General features: G+C 43.1%; 1 protein-coding gene across 1 annotated transcript; it reads left to right on the plus strand.

The window, feature by feature from the left end:
• Positions 1–401: 401 nt before the first annotated feature.
• On the plus strand, positions 402–7,592 carry LOC137888039 (protein diaphanous homolog 1-like; the record flags this gene model as incomplete). Its single annotated transcript, XM_068731310.1, has 9 exons — positions 402–500; positions 634–728; positions 845–946; positions 1,280–1,519; positions 1,778–1,907; positions 2,051–2,175; positions 2,286–2,450; positions 2,944–3,076; positions 7,400–7,592. Coding segments are annotated over 9 exons (1,247 nt in total), but the record flags the coding sequence as incomplete, so codon positions are not given.
• Between the last annotated feature and the right edge of the window lie 6,518 nt (positions 7,593–14,110).

The raw sequence follows: 14,110 nt of genomic DNA on the forward strand, positions 1-14,110 counted from the left end.
CACACACACACACACCAGGGGTGTCTTTCCTCCAGTGTTACAGCCCTCGCATAGCAGTTCCATTGTAACCCAAGGACAGTGATACAATAACCCTAACACCTCCATGACACCATACAGTTGGGAGGGAGTGAAAAAAGTGAAGGCCTTGCCAAGTCTGTCAGTTTTCATAGCATCACATAGGCCCTCTGTCCATCCCTCTTATCCACCTCTCTCTCCATTACAGAACCCACTGGATCCCGCTATGCTTCTTTCCAACATTATTTCTATTCATATCCAGCTGTACTAGTATTACTTTTAAATAAAGTCACTAAGAAACGTGTTTTCTAACAAAGTCTTCTCTTTCTTCTGTCCTTCTCTGAATGTCACCACCACCCGCCCCATTTCTTTATTCACTCTTCCAGCCAAAAAGGAGCAAGGTGACGGAGACGAAAAGAAGCTGCTGCAGAAGAAGAAGGTGAAGGAGCTGAAGATTCTCGACTCAAAGTGCTCACAGAACCTTTGTAAGTCCTGATAGCCCCACACCAATGACTTTAAATGCATTCCCTAATAACATTCATTGAAATGACAACAATAAAGTGTGTTCAACTGAATCCTTATTGTATTAAGTGCTGTTAACTGTGTCTGCTTATACAGCCATTTTCCTGGGATCAGTCCGAGTCCCGTATGAGGAGATCAAGAACGCCGTGCTGCAGGTTAATGAGAAGGTCATCACAGAGTCCATGGTTCAGGTATGGAGCTCAAACTTGACCCAGTGTTGGTATATGAGGGCCTGTTTGTGCAAGCATAGTTGGGACACATCCAGATCCTGATAGTCATGTACAGTATATGTTTCATTGTCTCACAGAACCTAATTAAACTACTACCAGAAGCAGAGCAGATGACTGTCCTGGGAGAGATGAAGGAGGAATACGATGACTTGGCTGAGTCCGAGCAGTTTGCAGTAGTGGTGAGAAAATGGAAAAACACACAAAACAGACAATTTAGTTTTTATAAAATCAGTATTGTGTGAAATCCCAGCTGACTTGTACATGATCAACCACAAACATAGCAGGGTAATCAGCGTAATGGAAAATGACGCATGGGAAATGTTGAAATACTGAGATAGTCGTACCGTTGTCAATATATTAGACACAGAAAATCCTCATGATGTTAAACACAGAGTGCTTTGTTCAACTGTGAAGGATGTGAGTAATGAATGAAACCCCCTTACACATAACTACACACAATCTATGTGGCAGCAAACATACCAGGAATGGCTCCTTCTTTTCTCTCTCTCCAGATGTCCGGTGTGAAGCGGCTGATGCCACGGCTTCAGGCCATCCTGTTCAAGCTGCAGTTTGAGGAGCAGCTGAACAACATCAAGCCAGATGTGGTGTCTGTGACAGCAGCCTGCGAGGAGTTCAGTAAAAGCCAGACCTTCCCCAAGCTTCTACAGATCATCCTCCTCGTCGGGAACTATATGAATGCTGGCTCCCGCAATGGAAAGGCCTTCGGCTTCTCCATATCATACCTGTGCAAGGTAAAATGAGGTGGAGACACAGTAAACAACACAGAATATAAAGTGAATGAAAGGAGTTCTACGCTTTGTGTACTTCTTGGGGGTCAAGTGTGGAAATGCTGACATATAGTAAATGAGATAAAACGGGGTCCGATAAAAGTAAAATGTATACTCATACTCCACAAAAACAAGAGTAGAATCTGTTCCAGTGCCAATAATAACTTTTGATTGATTGCCTTTTCAATGTGCCATTTTTAAATCAATCCTTCTCCCAATCAGCTGCGTGACACCAAATCAGCTGATCTGAAGCAGACGCTGCTCCATTTCCTCGCTGATGTGTGCCAGGAGCAGTATCCTGAGATCATGGGCTTTGCAGACGAACTCATCCATGTTGAAAAGGCCAGCAGAGGTACATGGGGCATCTAATTGACGTCTATAAATCTCCATCTCATGGATCCAGTGTGCTGTAATTGTTATACGAGTATGAAAACACAACAGTCTATCATGAGCTCTGTATGGAGGTGCTCTGCATCATTAATGTTTCTTCTGCAGTTTCTGCAGAAACACTTCAGAAGAACCTGGAGACGATGGGCCGTCAGATCAAGAAACTGGAAAAAGATCTGGAAACCTTCCCCCCTCCACAAAATGACAAGGACATGTTTGCGGAGAAGATGTCGATATCCTCTTTATTCAGTCAAACAATAGATCTTATGATCATAAGTCATGATGGTTACGTCTTACAGATACAGAGAGATGTGTTCTATGTTCCTTAACAGAATGTTTCCACAGCTTTGTGGGTACCGCCTATGAGCAGTTTGAGAAGCTGGATATGCTGCATAAGAATATGGAGAAGCATTATAACGACCTGGGAGACTACTTTGTCTTTAACCCGAGAAAAATCTCCGTAGAGGAATTCTTTGGAGACCTCAACACCTTTAAAAACATGTTCCAGGTGTGTTTTCATTCATGTGAATGAACTGATGGTGTGGTTTTCAGTCTTTACTGACACCACCCACAAATCAACCCCTATACATACAGTACAAAGACAGACACACACACACACACACACACACACACAAGTGGAGTCAAAAACAAATAAGTAGATGAAAGAGGGATGCATGACAGTGAAATGTCAAACCAGGAGGAGAAATAAAGGCAGCACACCTGTCTGTATTGACATAATAATGAATGAGAGCGATTCCATTCTATTATCAGTTTATACATCAACCGTAAATGTGTTTTACCAGTTACTGCGGATAACTGCCAGCCACTGCTTTTGAAGTTATGTATACATACAGACATCCATCACATCTATCATACATGTGTCTTCTTGAATGTTGTGCTAAGAATTATTTTTGTACTTGTCACACAAACGTATGCACACCAAACACTTATTTTGCACACATACATTGTCTGACATCCTTCTCTCTTTGCTCCCCGACCAGCAAGCAGTAAAGGAGAATCAGAAAAGGAAGGAGGCTGAAGAGAAGATCAAGAGGGCCAAGCTGGCCAGGGAAAAGGCAGAGAAGGAGAAGGAGGAGAAGCTCAAGAAGAACCAGCACCTTGACATCAACGCAGGTCACCATTGCTGGATCATATCTGTTTACCTGCGTGTGTGACTGAAAGCAAGAGAAACACTCCGCATCTCTCTGTTTGTATTTCCCTTAGATTCCAGTTGGGGGCAGTCAGAGTCCACGTTTTTGTGGATTATCTGTGTGTGTGTGTGTGTGTGTGTGTGTGTGTGTGTGTGTGTGTGTGTGTGTGTGTGTGTGTGTGTGTGTGTGTGTGTGTGTGTGTGTGTGTGTGTGTGTGTGTGTGTGTGTGTGTGTGTGTGTGTGTGTGTGTGTGTGTGTGTGTGTGTGTGTGTGTGTGTGTGTGTGTGTGTGAGAAAGAGCAACCCATCAGTATTTATAGACCAGAGTTAATCTAATGCTGATGACCTGTGTTTTTAAGTAAGCAAGTAACAATAATCTCCACAGAAAGTAAGGACAAGGAGGATGTATATAAGGAACCGCCTGACCTCTTTTCACTCCTCTGGTGAACGGGGGATTTTCTTCCATAAAAGAGAACTGTTTGAAAGCCTAAATCTCTTTATCACCAACAACATATTTCCACTCTTCTATGAGCTGTTATACTTAGAAAATGCTAGCAGCATATTGTGCTTTGTAACACAGACACACACACACACACAGACACACACACACACACACACACACACACACACACACAGAGTTAACACTAAAATCCTGCCTTGCAGACACACATTTATGCACAGGCACTTTTTCCCCTTCTCTCAGACTGTGACCTAGTTTCAGTACATTCCTCCTCTCTCTGGCTCCAGTCATGTTCTCCTGGGACTCCACACTCAAAATGTGCTGCAGCCTCAGTGCACCCTGTGTGTTTGTGTATGCGCGTGTGTGTGTGTGTGTCACAAAATGACCACTAGTTGCTACTAGTTTGTTTCTGTTTTGCTTTGCCTATGTGTTGGAGAAGTGTTTGTGTGTTTTTAGAATGTGTATTTGTGTGTCAGCTTTGTAAACCTCTTTCACAAAAAGTCTTTCTAGCCTTTCTCCTCGTGCTCCATGTTCCAGCTGGCTTCTCCTCTCCCTCTTCTTCTTTTTTTTTTTTTTTCCTTTCCCTCCCCCCGTCGTTCATTTAAAGGGCAGTTAAAGACACAGCGAGCACCGAGGCTCCACTCTGAATACTTTGTGTCTGTGTTTAAAGTATGGAGAAGACATTTTGTGGTAGAAAGTAAGGTAGTCAAATTTCATGCGCAGCCTCCAGAGGCATGCGTGCATGGAACACAATAGTGCTTCAAAGATGAGTGCTTGTGTGTATGGAGATTATTTACATACAGGTGGCATATTTGACTGCCCCTGTAGCCCAGAGTCATTCAACACCCCCTATTTACATTCAACCACACTCAAACCCGGCATACACACACCTGGTCTTTGTTCTGTATTTGTTTATAACCATCATTCTGGATGGCTGTCACACAAAGGTTGTTTTCAGCAGCTATACTTTCACATGCTCACATCGTCTTTGTTCCCTTTTTTTTTTTTTGTTATTTCAATTCCCCACCCTTCAACTCTCACTCTCTCACCCTCACTATCTCATGAATGTTGTTCTTTCTGAATGCTACTCTTTATCACTTTCTGTCCCTTTGTAGACATAATATACCAGTTGTTGGTTAAACCCTGGAAGGTCAGTGTGTGTTTGCACTTTGTGGCCTTGTCATTCCTATGCGAGTCAGACAGACAGGCGCTCATTCGGTGCGGCCTCAGTTAAGCACATGTGCTGCGCATGTAATGGTAGTTATTGTGAATATGCTTATTTAACATGTTGACCATCAAATCATTGTTTTTACTTGGCTTTATTTGGCTCTCTTGATCTGATAAATACTATCTACTACTACTAAAAGATCCCTGGCTGTCATACACTCATATTTGGAAACATGCCAGACTACTGAGCCACTAACCTTTTCTCATTTCCACAGCTAGGTGTCAGTACCGTCTGTAAAAACAATGTGTGCTTTTATGTACGTGGCAAAGACTAACACACCCACACAGATGCTGGTATGGGAACTGCCACTAGGAGTGCTCGTGCTCTACACAGAGAGCGAGTGAGAGAGTAGTGTGGGGGAGGGGAAGAGAGTAGTAGGGCAGCATATGCTCTCTTGAGGATTAGACTGTGTTGTTGTCTTCTAGAAATGGAGGTAAGGAGTGGAGGAGAGAAGCACATGGTGACGGAGGGGATAAGCCTGGGTAACCTGCCTCACTGCAGGCCACTGTGAAAGAGGGCCACGATCATGGCGCATTAGGAATATCCAAATTCTGTCTCCAACCCACTTGAACACTTTTTTTCCTTCCCGTACTCTTTTTCCTTTTCTCTCTTTTTCTTTGTGTTTGTTGTAACGCCTCTCCTCTCTGTAAATGTTTCTGTTCATGTCCTCGTCTGTTATTGTGTGAACGTCCATTAGGGGTGCTACTGCTCCACACAAGATAGTGTGTGTGTGTAGGGGTGTGTGTAGGTGTGTGTGTGTGCATGCCAAATAGAATCTGCCAATGTGTGTGTGTGCATTCAATGTAGACCAGGACCAAAGAGACATGTTTAAGAGCTCATGATCTAATACTATTATGCTAATTAATCCGTCTTATGTTCTTACTTGGTTCAGGCAATACTTTGCTGTTTGTATCATGCAGTGTGTGTGTGTGTGTGTGTGTGTGTGTGTGTGTGTGTGTGTGTGTGTGTGTGTGTGTGTTGCTCATAATCCATGGCATTGTTGTACTGACTCTGACTTTGCCACCATAGTTTTTGAGGCCATTTCAATATTGATTTGTATTGATTCTCAATAATAGCACCATTAGCCAGATACCTGTTCCACAGAAGAATCATGTGACTACAAGAGCACATGATTACCAACAAGTGATTGAACCCAACAAGTGTGTTTCCCCCCCATTATTAGCCCTATTTATAACCGCTAACAAACCGAACATTGTAAAGCTTCCCTGTGAAATGAAGACTTGTATGTGGCTTTATGAAACAGTGTTGCCCCTGGCCACGCTCACACTAAAACACCAAAGAGCTGTATGTCTAATGCTGTACAGTGCACCGACCCTCGGGCATTCTAGCTTCAGTCGGGAGTTCACTCAGCCTGTTTTAAACACAACCAGGTCATTGTGTGGTCCCTCCATCGCCTCCAGTACAGTCACAAATAGCTTTGTATGTCTTCCACCACTCGTTTAAGCCAACCATGTGATTAGAGTGAGTGGAAATGGGCCAGATGTGTTTCCCCGGAAGGAGAAAAAAAACATCATTCTGAACTATCTGTGTAGTTCCAGGACACGGACATTGAGGGGTGTATGTGAGCCGTGGAAGTCCTGTGGAGTGTGTGAGGGAGACTTTCTCTGACGTGACAGGCGAGACCACAGACCATCTGCTTCATGGCTTACTGCAGGATTAGATATAGTGTGTGTGTGTGTGTGTGTGTGTGCGTGTGCATGTGTGTGTGTGAGCAGAAGAGATGTTTGTGTTTGGGGGTTGGGGAGGTGACGACATAAACCTTTAACCCCACCTCGCTGGCCCCTTTTTAGACCCCTCTGTCTCTATTCAGGTTCCGACTGAAATAATTAGAACCATCTGCCTGAGCGCTGAGATGAGCCACTGAATCCTGCCCACAGAACGAGCTTCACACAAAACATGATCTCTGATTTAAGACCCCCAGATAAACAATGTGCATGTAAACAAGCAACGAAACCACCCGTACAAACTGTACCTGTACACATACACTGATACAAGGTTCATTTCCAGTCGGCACCCTTTTAACCGTCAGCCACAATTATTTGAATGTTCATGAGCAAGTTTGGTCTCAGTGGGTGTGTCTTTCCAGTAAGGCTGTGTTTGTGTGTTTATAGAGGTTACCTTCCAGAAAGTGCAGCATGTAGCTCCTAGCAGAGACAGTAGCTGAACTGGGTCACTGCTTATCTGGGTTAATGTAGCTAATTTGCCAACGTGGCCACGTGGCTGGTAAATAACATCGCTGCCCACGTGTGTGTGTGTGTGTGTGTGTGTGTGTGTGTGTGTGTGTGTGTGTGTGTGTGTTGGCGTGTCTATGAGAAACAGCGATAGGTAGAGGGTTTAGAAAAACCACCAAAAGAAGATTAGCGTGTATGTCAGGGTTGTATTGATTTAAAAAAAACATGGTTCTGATAATGGAGTAGTGTGTGTGTGTGTGTGTGTGTGTGTGTGTGTGTGTGTGTGTGTGTGTGTGTGTGTGTGTGTGTGTGTGTGTGTGTGTGTGTGTGTGTGTGACATGAATACAAGTTGAAATGTGTCTCCACATATGGGTTTGTTCCAGGGTTTGTTGATGCATTGCTGATGTTGTTGATGCTATGTTTACAGAGGGGGATGAAACTGGTATCATGGATGGCCTGCTGGAGGCGCTGCAGTCCGGCGCTGCTTTCAGGAGAAAGAGAGGACCACGGCAAGCAGGTACTCGTACACAAGAAGTTCATCTTCACAGAACATGCAGGTGTTCCAGAACGTCATGTCCTACCTGATTTACAGAGTTCTGTTTCCCTTCACACACACTTACACATTGTACAGAGAAACACGTGGAGCATATGAGACTCATTCGTTCCTGCTTCCTCTCTGTCTCTCTGTTTCTGTCAACACACAACAGATTTGTTTGTGTCTCTGCTCCATCTGTTGCACGGCTCAGAGACTTCGGGTTGTGATAGTATTCTGTGGCCATGGTTACAAATGCAAGTCCACCAATGGCTGGCACAACAACAGAAGAGGGAGGCGTGGGTGTGGGCAGGAAGATACTTAAGAGAGGAACAACTGGCGAGGGTGTGGCTGTGGAATAGGACATTATAAGAGGAATATGAATGTAGAGCAAAGGAGGATGAACCAGAGTGTGGGTACACACTTTAAGGAAGTGGAATCAGTGCTTGAACAGGCTAAAATATAAAGAAAATACAAATTGTTAATGCCCCTCTCTACTCAAAATGGGTTTTGCCCATTTTTACTTAGAGTTAAACTCTAGAAATGAATTTGCTGAAGAGGGAAAATGTCTGTGCTTAACATGAATCTGACTTTACGACATGTATGTATGAGAACTAGTGGGGTAGCCAGTCATGGTCCAATATGCAACTTACACAAGTGTGATCCCAAAAAATTGGAGCTATGTTTTTGTCATTACTGGCCCGGCCAGAAGTCCATGTCCTGTATATGAGCACATGTTCCTGAGCACAGTCTGGGTTGATTATCATTCAGGCCACGTGTTCAGTCTGTAAGCGACGGCGCAGTAATATGGTTAGCTACTCATTCTGCCGGCTGTCCCACCGGCCGATCCAGACTTAGTATGAACATGAGGCAGTGTGAGCTTTTAGGATAGTAACTTGTAATATGATGCCTTGTGTTCGGAAACTCGTGTGTAACCATGTGAGTTGTAAAGTGCCCATTAACTCTGTGTGTGTGTGTGTGTGTGTGTGTGTGTGTGTGTGTGTGTGTGTGTGTGTGTGTGTGTGTGTGTGTTTTCACATGCATTCATGTGTGGGTTTGGTATTCACACATAACAGAGGCTGAAGAGTGAGTGCAACCCAATACCTCCTTCAATAGAAGCCAGATGTGAAACAGAGCTCCGGAGTGGAATAGCACAGAGCCGGAGGGTTGACTGCACTCGTTCTTTCTTTCATCTTTATTTATTTCAGTCACTGAGTGCATTTATATAGCCTGTTAGCAGTTATGTCCATAACAATTAAACAGGGGTTGTAACAAGTGCTCCACTAAGTCACACTGAGAATATCGCTATGCGCTGCAAACTTTCTTTAGTCACACACTGCTCGGGGTCGTCACCACTAAACTGACAGAGAAAACAGTTAGAAGAGGAGCTGGTGGGAGAAGCGGGAGCTGGGGAAAGGAGCTCTGTACGAGAGAAAATGAGGCCCGCTCGAGGGCTCACTCAGTCACCCATAATACTGTTTGGCCACCTCACACTCCTAACAGGAAATACCTTAATGTGCGTTCCAGAGAGAGTAAGTGGGAGAGAACCTTTCCTCCCTCTGTATGCTTATCTGTGGTAGAAAAGAGAAGGAAAATATAAGTGGCTGTATGTATCACATCTCTGCTCAGTGCCTCCTCCCTGTCTCCTTTTTTTTTTTTTCCTCCTCGGTCTTGTCATTTTAGTTTTCTTTTTCCAAAGTTCAGGGTTTTCCATGGCTGATGTGGAGGCTGTGAAGGCCTGCTGTGGTTTTTGGGCAATCTCAGCTTTGCTAGGAGTTTTATATTTTCTTTAAATATGTTTAAAGGCCACTCCTTTCCAGTTACCCACGTTGCTTTGTACTCCCCGGAAGTCCTTCACCCACACAATAGGAGTGTGTCTGTGACTGGTTGGTTGAGTCAGAGGTCTTAATTTAATGAAGTAGGAGGAGGCACATCCTGACTCTGGAGCCACAGTTAGCCTGTTTGAGCAGAACACTCATCTATGTGTTTACATATAGATGAGTGTTCCATAATCTGTAATACATCTATACAATTTTCTGCATGCAGAGCAGAAAAGATATGTAGATATGACAGAAAATCTGACTTAATTTTTTTCTGTTCTGTCATTAAAAGACAAAACACAATATCAAAGGAGCCACAGCTCTACCAAAATAATAATAGAGATTACAGGCAGATACATTTGAAGCTGAAATATTTTATAAATGTGGCGTCATTGTGGCGAGCTGTTTCCTCATCTCTCCCTTCCTCCCTCACTGTTTGGTAGATATAATATGTCACTGGCCCTGAGGCCAGTTGAACCAGTTGCTCATCTAATCTCTCTGTAATTACTTTTCCATGCAGCTAAAATACAATTGATTTGTACTCTTGTGTTCATGGCATCACTGATCAGATGTCACGTACTGAGTGTGCAGACACGAAGCAAAGGTTCACCCGCTTGAATGATCTATGAATAAGCAAAGCAGTGGTGGAGGGGTCGTGGCTTCTCTTTGCAACGTCACAATGAAGCCACACATTAAAATCAGTTGCCTGATATCCCAACATAATCAATCGCCTTGATGCATTAGAAACAGGTGCTGAGGCTCATTAGGTCTGCATTTAACGTAACTGTAGTATTGATAGTTTTCACAAAGACATGATAATACATCTGGGGTATTAATATTACATTTAATAAAGCTTTACATAAGAGTCCCCCAAATGTGAAAATGTTTTTACTTATATCAGCCACCAGTGAAGCTTTACTATATATATATATGTATATATATATGTATGTATATATATACGTATATATATATATATATATATATATATATATATATATATATATATACGTATATATATATATATATATATATATACGTATATATATATATATATATATATATATATATATATATATATATATATATATATATACGTATATATATATATATATATATATATATATATATATATATATATATATATATATACGTATATATATATATATATGTATATATATACGTATATATATATATATATATACACGTATATATATATATATATATATGTATATATATATACGTATATATATATATATATATATATGTATGTATATATATGTATGTGTTTCCCAAGGATAAAATCTTTCAGTCGCCTGACTTTCTGCCTTCTTTTTTTAAAGGGTACACGATGGTCTTTGTATGGCTTTTAAACGCTTTTGAGGACAGCTTTGTAAGGTGGCCTAATGTGGCAACAATATTTATTTTATTATAGTTATATATATTTTTTTATTTGATTGTTTTTGTGTTCTGTGTGACCACTATTGTGCACCTAAGGGTCTTCATTCCACGCCGTGTGTCCCTTCCTTCCCTTCCTCTCCTCACAGCTGTGGCGACCGTAAACGTCACCAACGTTGTGCTAAAGGGCCCATTGAGTGTGTGCTCATGCTTATTGTGTCACCCAATTGTGACTGAATGGAAAGCCACGAGGCTGCGGAGGCTATATAGCTCCTCACCTTTGACCTGTACCTCAGCTCACTGTGTGTGTGTCTTTGTGCTGGTTGTGTTGAATGAGAGGACTGCATGGGGTATCCTCAGCTGTCTACCCCCCCCCTCCCTTTAAATACATACAGACAAAACACACACACCAGATGCTTGCATGCCAATACAAAGACACATGGAGGTTTGCGTACCGATACATGCGCCCAAGCAGACGTTACATTCCAGAGGACAGACGGCCTTGCGTAGTTTTTCAAACACCATCACACTGTGGCTCTCTGCTTGAGATTGTAAGTTATCTGTCTCTGGCCTTTTTGTATGAATACAGACTTGTCAGGTTGGCTACATCAGCCTAATTTGTGTGTGTGTGTATGTGTTGAAAGCAATATAAGGGCACTCGTGTGTAGAGGAATGGCGTGTCTAAACACTCACTATAGACCCATCTGCTGGGTCACGACCCTCTGCCAGAGCAACCAATCGCAGTAGCAACTAGTTGACAAAGCACCAATCACAACAGAGAGACGGAGATAAAGGGGAACAAAAGAGGCACACGCTGGCTCTGCAGACGATCTGCTCCTACAACAAAACAAAAAAAAGCCTCCTATAGAGATCTGTACTGTCACAGATGTTCACACAAACACACACACACACACACACACACACACAGGAGATAATTCAGACCAATACGAGAGCGCTCATCAATCAAGTCGTTACTGAAGCAGTGGTGATGCATACTAAACACCCACTGAGACAATACATGCCAGCAAGCCACACATATATGCACCAGTTGAGCCCATTGGGGGACATGAAAGGCATGCGTGCACATCAACACTAACACCAGACACAAGCCAGCAGTGGTTCCAGATGACGTCACTGTTTCCCACAGTCCTCTAGTGTGGAGCAGCGGTGTGTTACGCAGCATGGCCTGAGGAGGGCGGTGTGAGCCCCCGCTTAGCTGGAGACACTGATGGAGGTCCAGCCTACATCTGCAAATACACCACCATGCCGGTAATGGCACTGTTACCATTGTGTCATGTGATCATATACTTTGTATGCCTTCACAAGGCCTCTGAGATAGTTCTTATGAGCTTCTGATCTCAAGCTGACCTGCACTTGATTTACTGTAAATTCTCTCCTCGCTCATCTCCCCGGTTCTTTATTTTCCCCTCATAAGGTCGGCATTGTACAACAAAGAGCTCCTTCCCTCATCCGGCAGCCATTCATTTAGTCTCCCGCAGTGTAATGTGTTACAGATGATCTTTTCACTTTACTCTTTGTGCCCCTGATCGACCCCTCAATGTGCAAACTCGTTCGTTCACCAGTAAACAGTCTTTGTTGTGAGTCCCGACGTCTCATTTCCTACCGCTGCACACAACAGGCTCCATGCCAAGAAGTGCATGGATCATTGAGTCAACATCACAGCTAGTTTCTGGATACACATGCTGAGTGTTTCCTATGTTTGTAGCGCCACGTGTTCAAGGGGTATAAAGCGATTTCTCTTCTGCACGTTCACAATGTTGAGAGGCTTGCAAGAGATGGATTAAAACAATAAACAAAGGCTTTAGACGGCTCCTTTCAGAGCCGCGTGAGTTTTTGAACGACTGAGTTCAATGTGACTGGTAGTGACAATTCTGACTTGTTAGTCTCATCTGAAAGCTGCAAGGTCATTCCATGTAGTTTCCACTGAATGGTACGTGGCAATTTTAGGCTCTGATCGACTCTGAAGCGATCCCTTAAAGGCTAACTGGTGATGTTTAATATTTTGTTATTGGTCCCCAACAAAGCTCTGTTAACGCCTCTTGGAGCAACATTAACTAAAAACTAAAGTGCCCGGCTGCTTATGAAAACTAGTTTGCCTATTTTTTTATATTATATTTGTAATGTGATATTTAAATTAACTTGATATGCTCAGTGAAACCTGTCTGTCAGGTGATGTATTTGCTTCTGAGGCTTAAAAAATGTGCACATCCTCACTGCACATGTTCCTGTCTTTACTTTAATCTGCAGGTTTCTGTCTAAATTTTACCCATGCTGCATCCAATGCTACAGCCCTCTGATTCCCCCCCCCCCCCCCCCCCCCCCTCTCTCTCTCTCTCTCTCTCTCTCTCCCTCTCCCTCTCTCAAGGATGAGGGAGGAGAGGAGCTGGGTTGACAGCCTTTGAAGAGCTTTTCTCTGCGGGTTGGATGGCACACATACACATAGAATAACACCCACACTGACGCACACTCTTTCTCTCTGTTTTTTGGGTCATTTGCATAATTTCTAATTAGTTCGTTTATGAGTAAGGGAGAAGAGGTTTGGGAAAGGTACAAAAATAGATATGGAGGACCTATTTGAGAGTGAGCAAGAGAATCTCCAAGGAAACTGTGTGTGTGTGTGTGTGAAATGTTAATTTGACATTCCAGCTGTCTGTGCTCATCAGTCCAGCTGAGTTTCACATCTAGAGAAGACAAACTGTGAACTTGGCTCTAAGTCTCTAAATCCTTCTTCTCCTCCTTCTTCCCAGACTCCATTGTGTCTTTGTCACAGCTAGTTCTGGAGACCTGTTCGGTAACTTTTGTTTGTGTGTGTTGTTGTTCTCCCTCCGTCAGAACCATGTGTCAAATATTGGTTTGTTGTTTGTGTTCCATGGTTCATTTGCATGTGTATTGCTATTGGTTTGCATCATGACCTTGTTGGATTGATCTTTCATTTTCCCATCAGTAGGAACAGTAACATCAATGTGTGTGTGTCCTGTACCTATGTTCATAGCCTCTGTCTGAGTTGTGAACATACACCAGACCAGGCATAACATAACAGCCAAACACCAAAACACAATCTCCCACTGACCTATATAATTCAAAATGGCCGCTGCTGCACAGCGCTCCTCCCACGCAGGAAAATGAAAAGGATGGAGAGGAATGAGAGTTAAGAGCAAGGCTTGTGTGTGTGTGTGTGTGTGTGTGTGTGTGTGTGTGTGTGTGTGTGTGGGAGGAGGCGGAAATAACAGAGTAAGCAGGTAGAAGAATAAAAGCAGCAGCATCCTCGGGGCACAATCCGTCACACTCACTGTGACTCAGTGCCACCCTGTGCATCTCTTATCTTTCCTCACTGCATCCACTATTTGTCTGTGATCTATTCTACTACTTC

The sequence above is a fragment of the Cebidichthys violaceus genome, unplaced genomic scaffold, assembly GCF_023349555.1.
Source record: "Cebidichthys violaceus isolate CVI_PGR_0920_01 unplaced genomic scaffold, fCebVio1.0.p SCAF_501, whole genome shotgun sequence".
Classification (NCBI taxonomy): Eukaryota; Metazoa; Chordata; class Actinopteri; order Perciformes; family Stichaeidae; genus Cebidichthys; species Cebidichthys violaceus.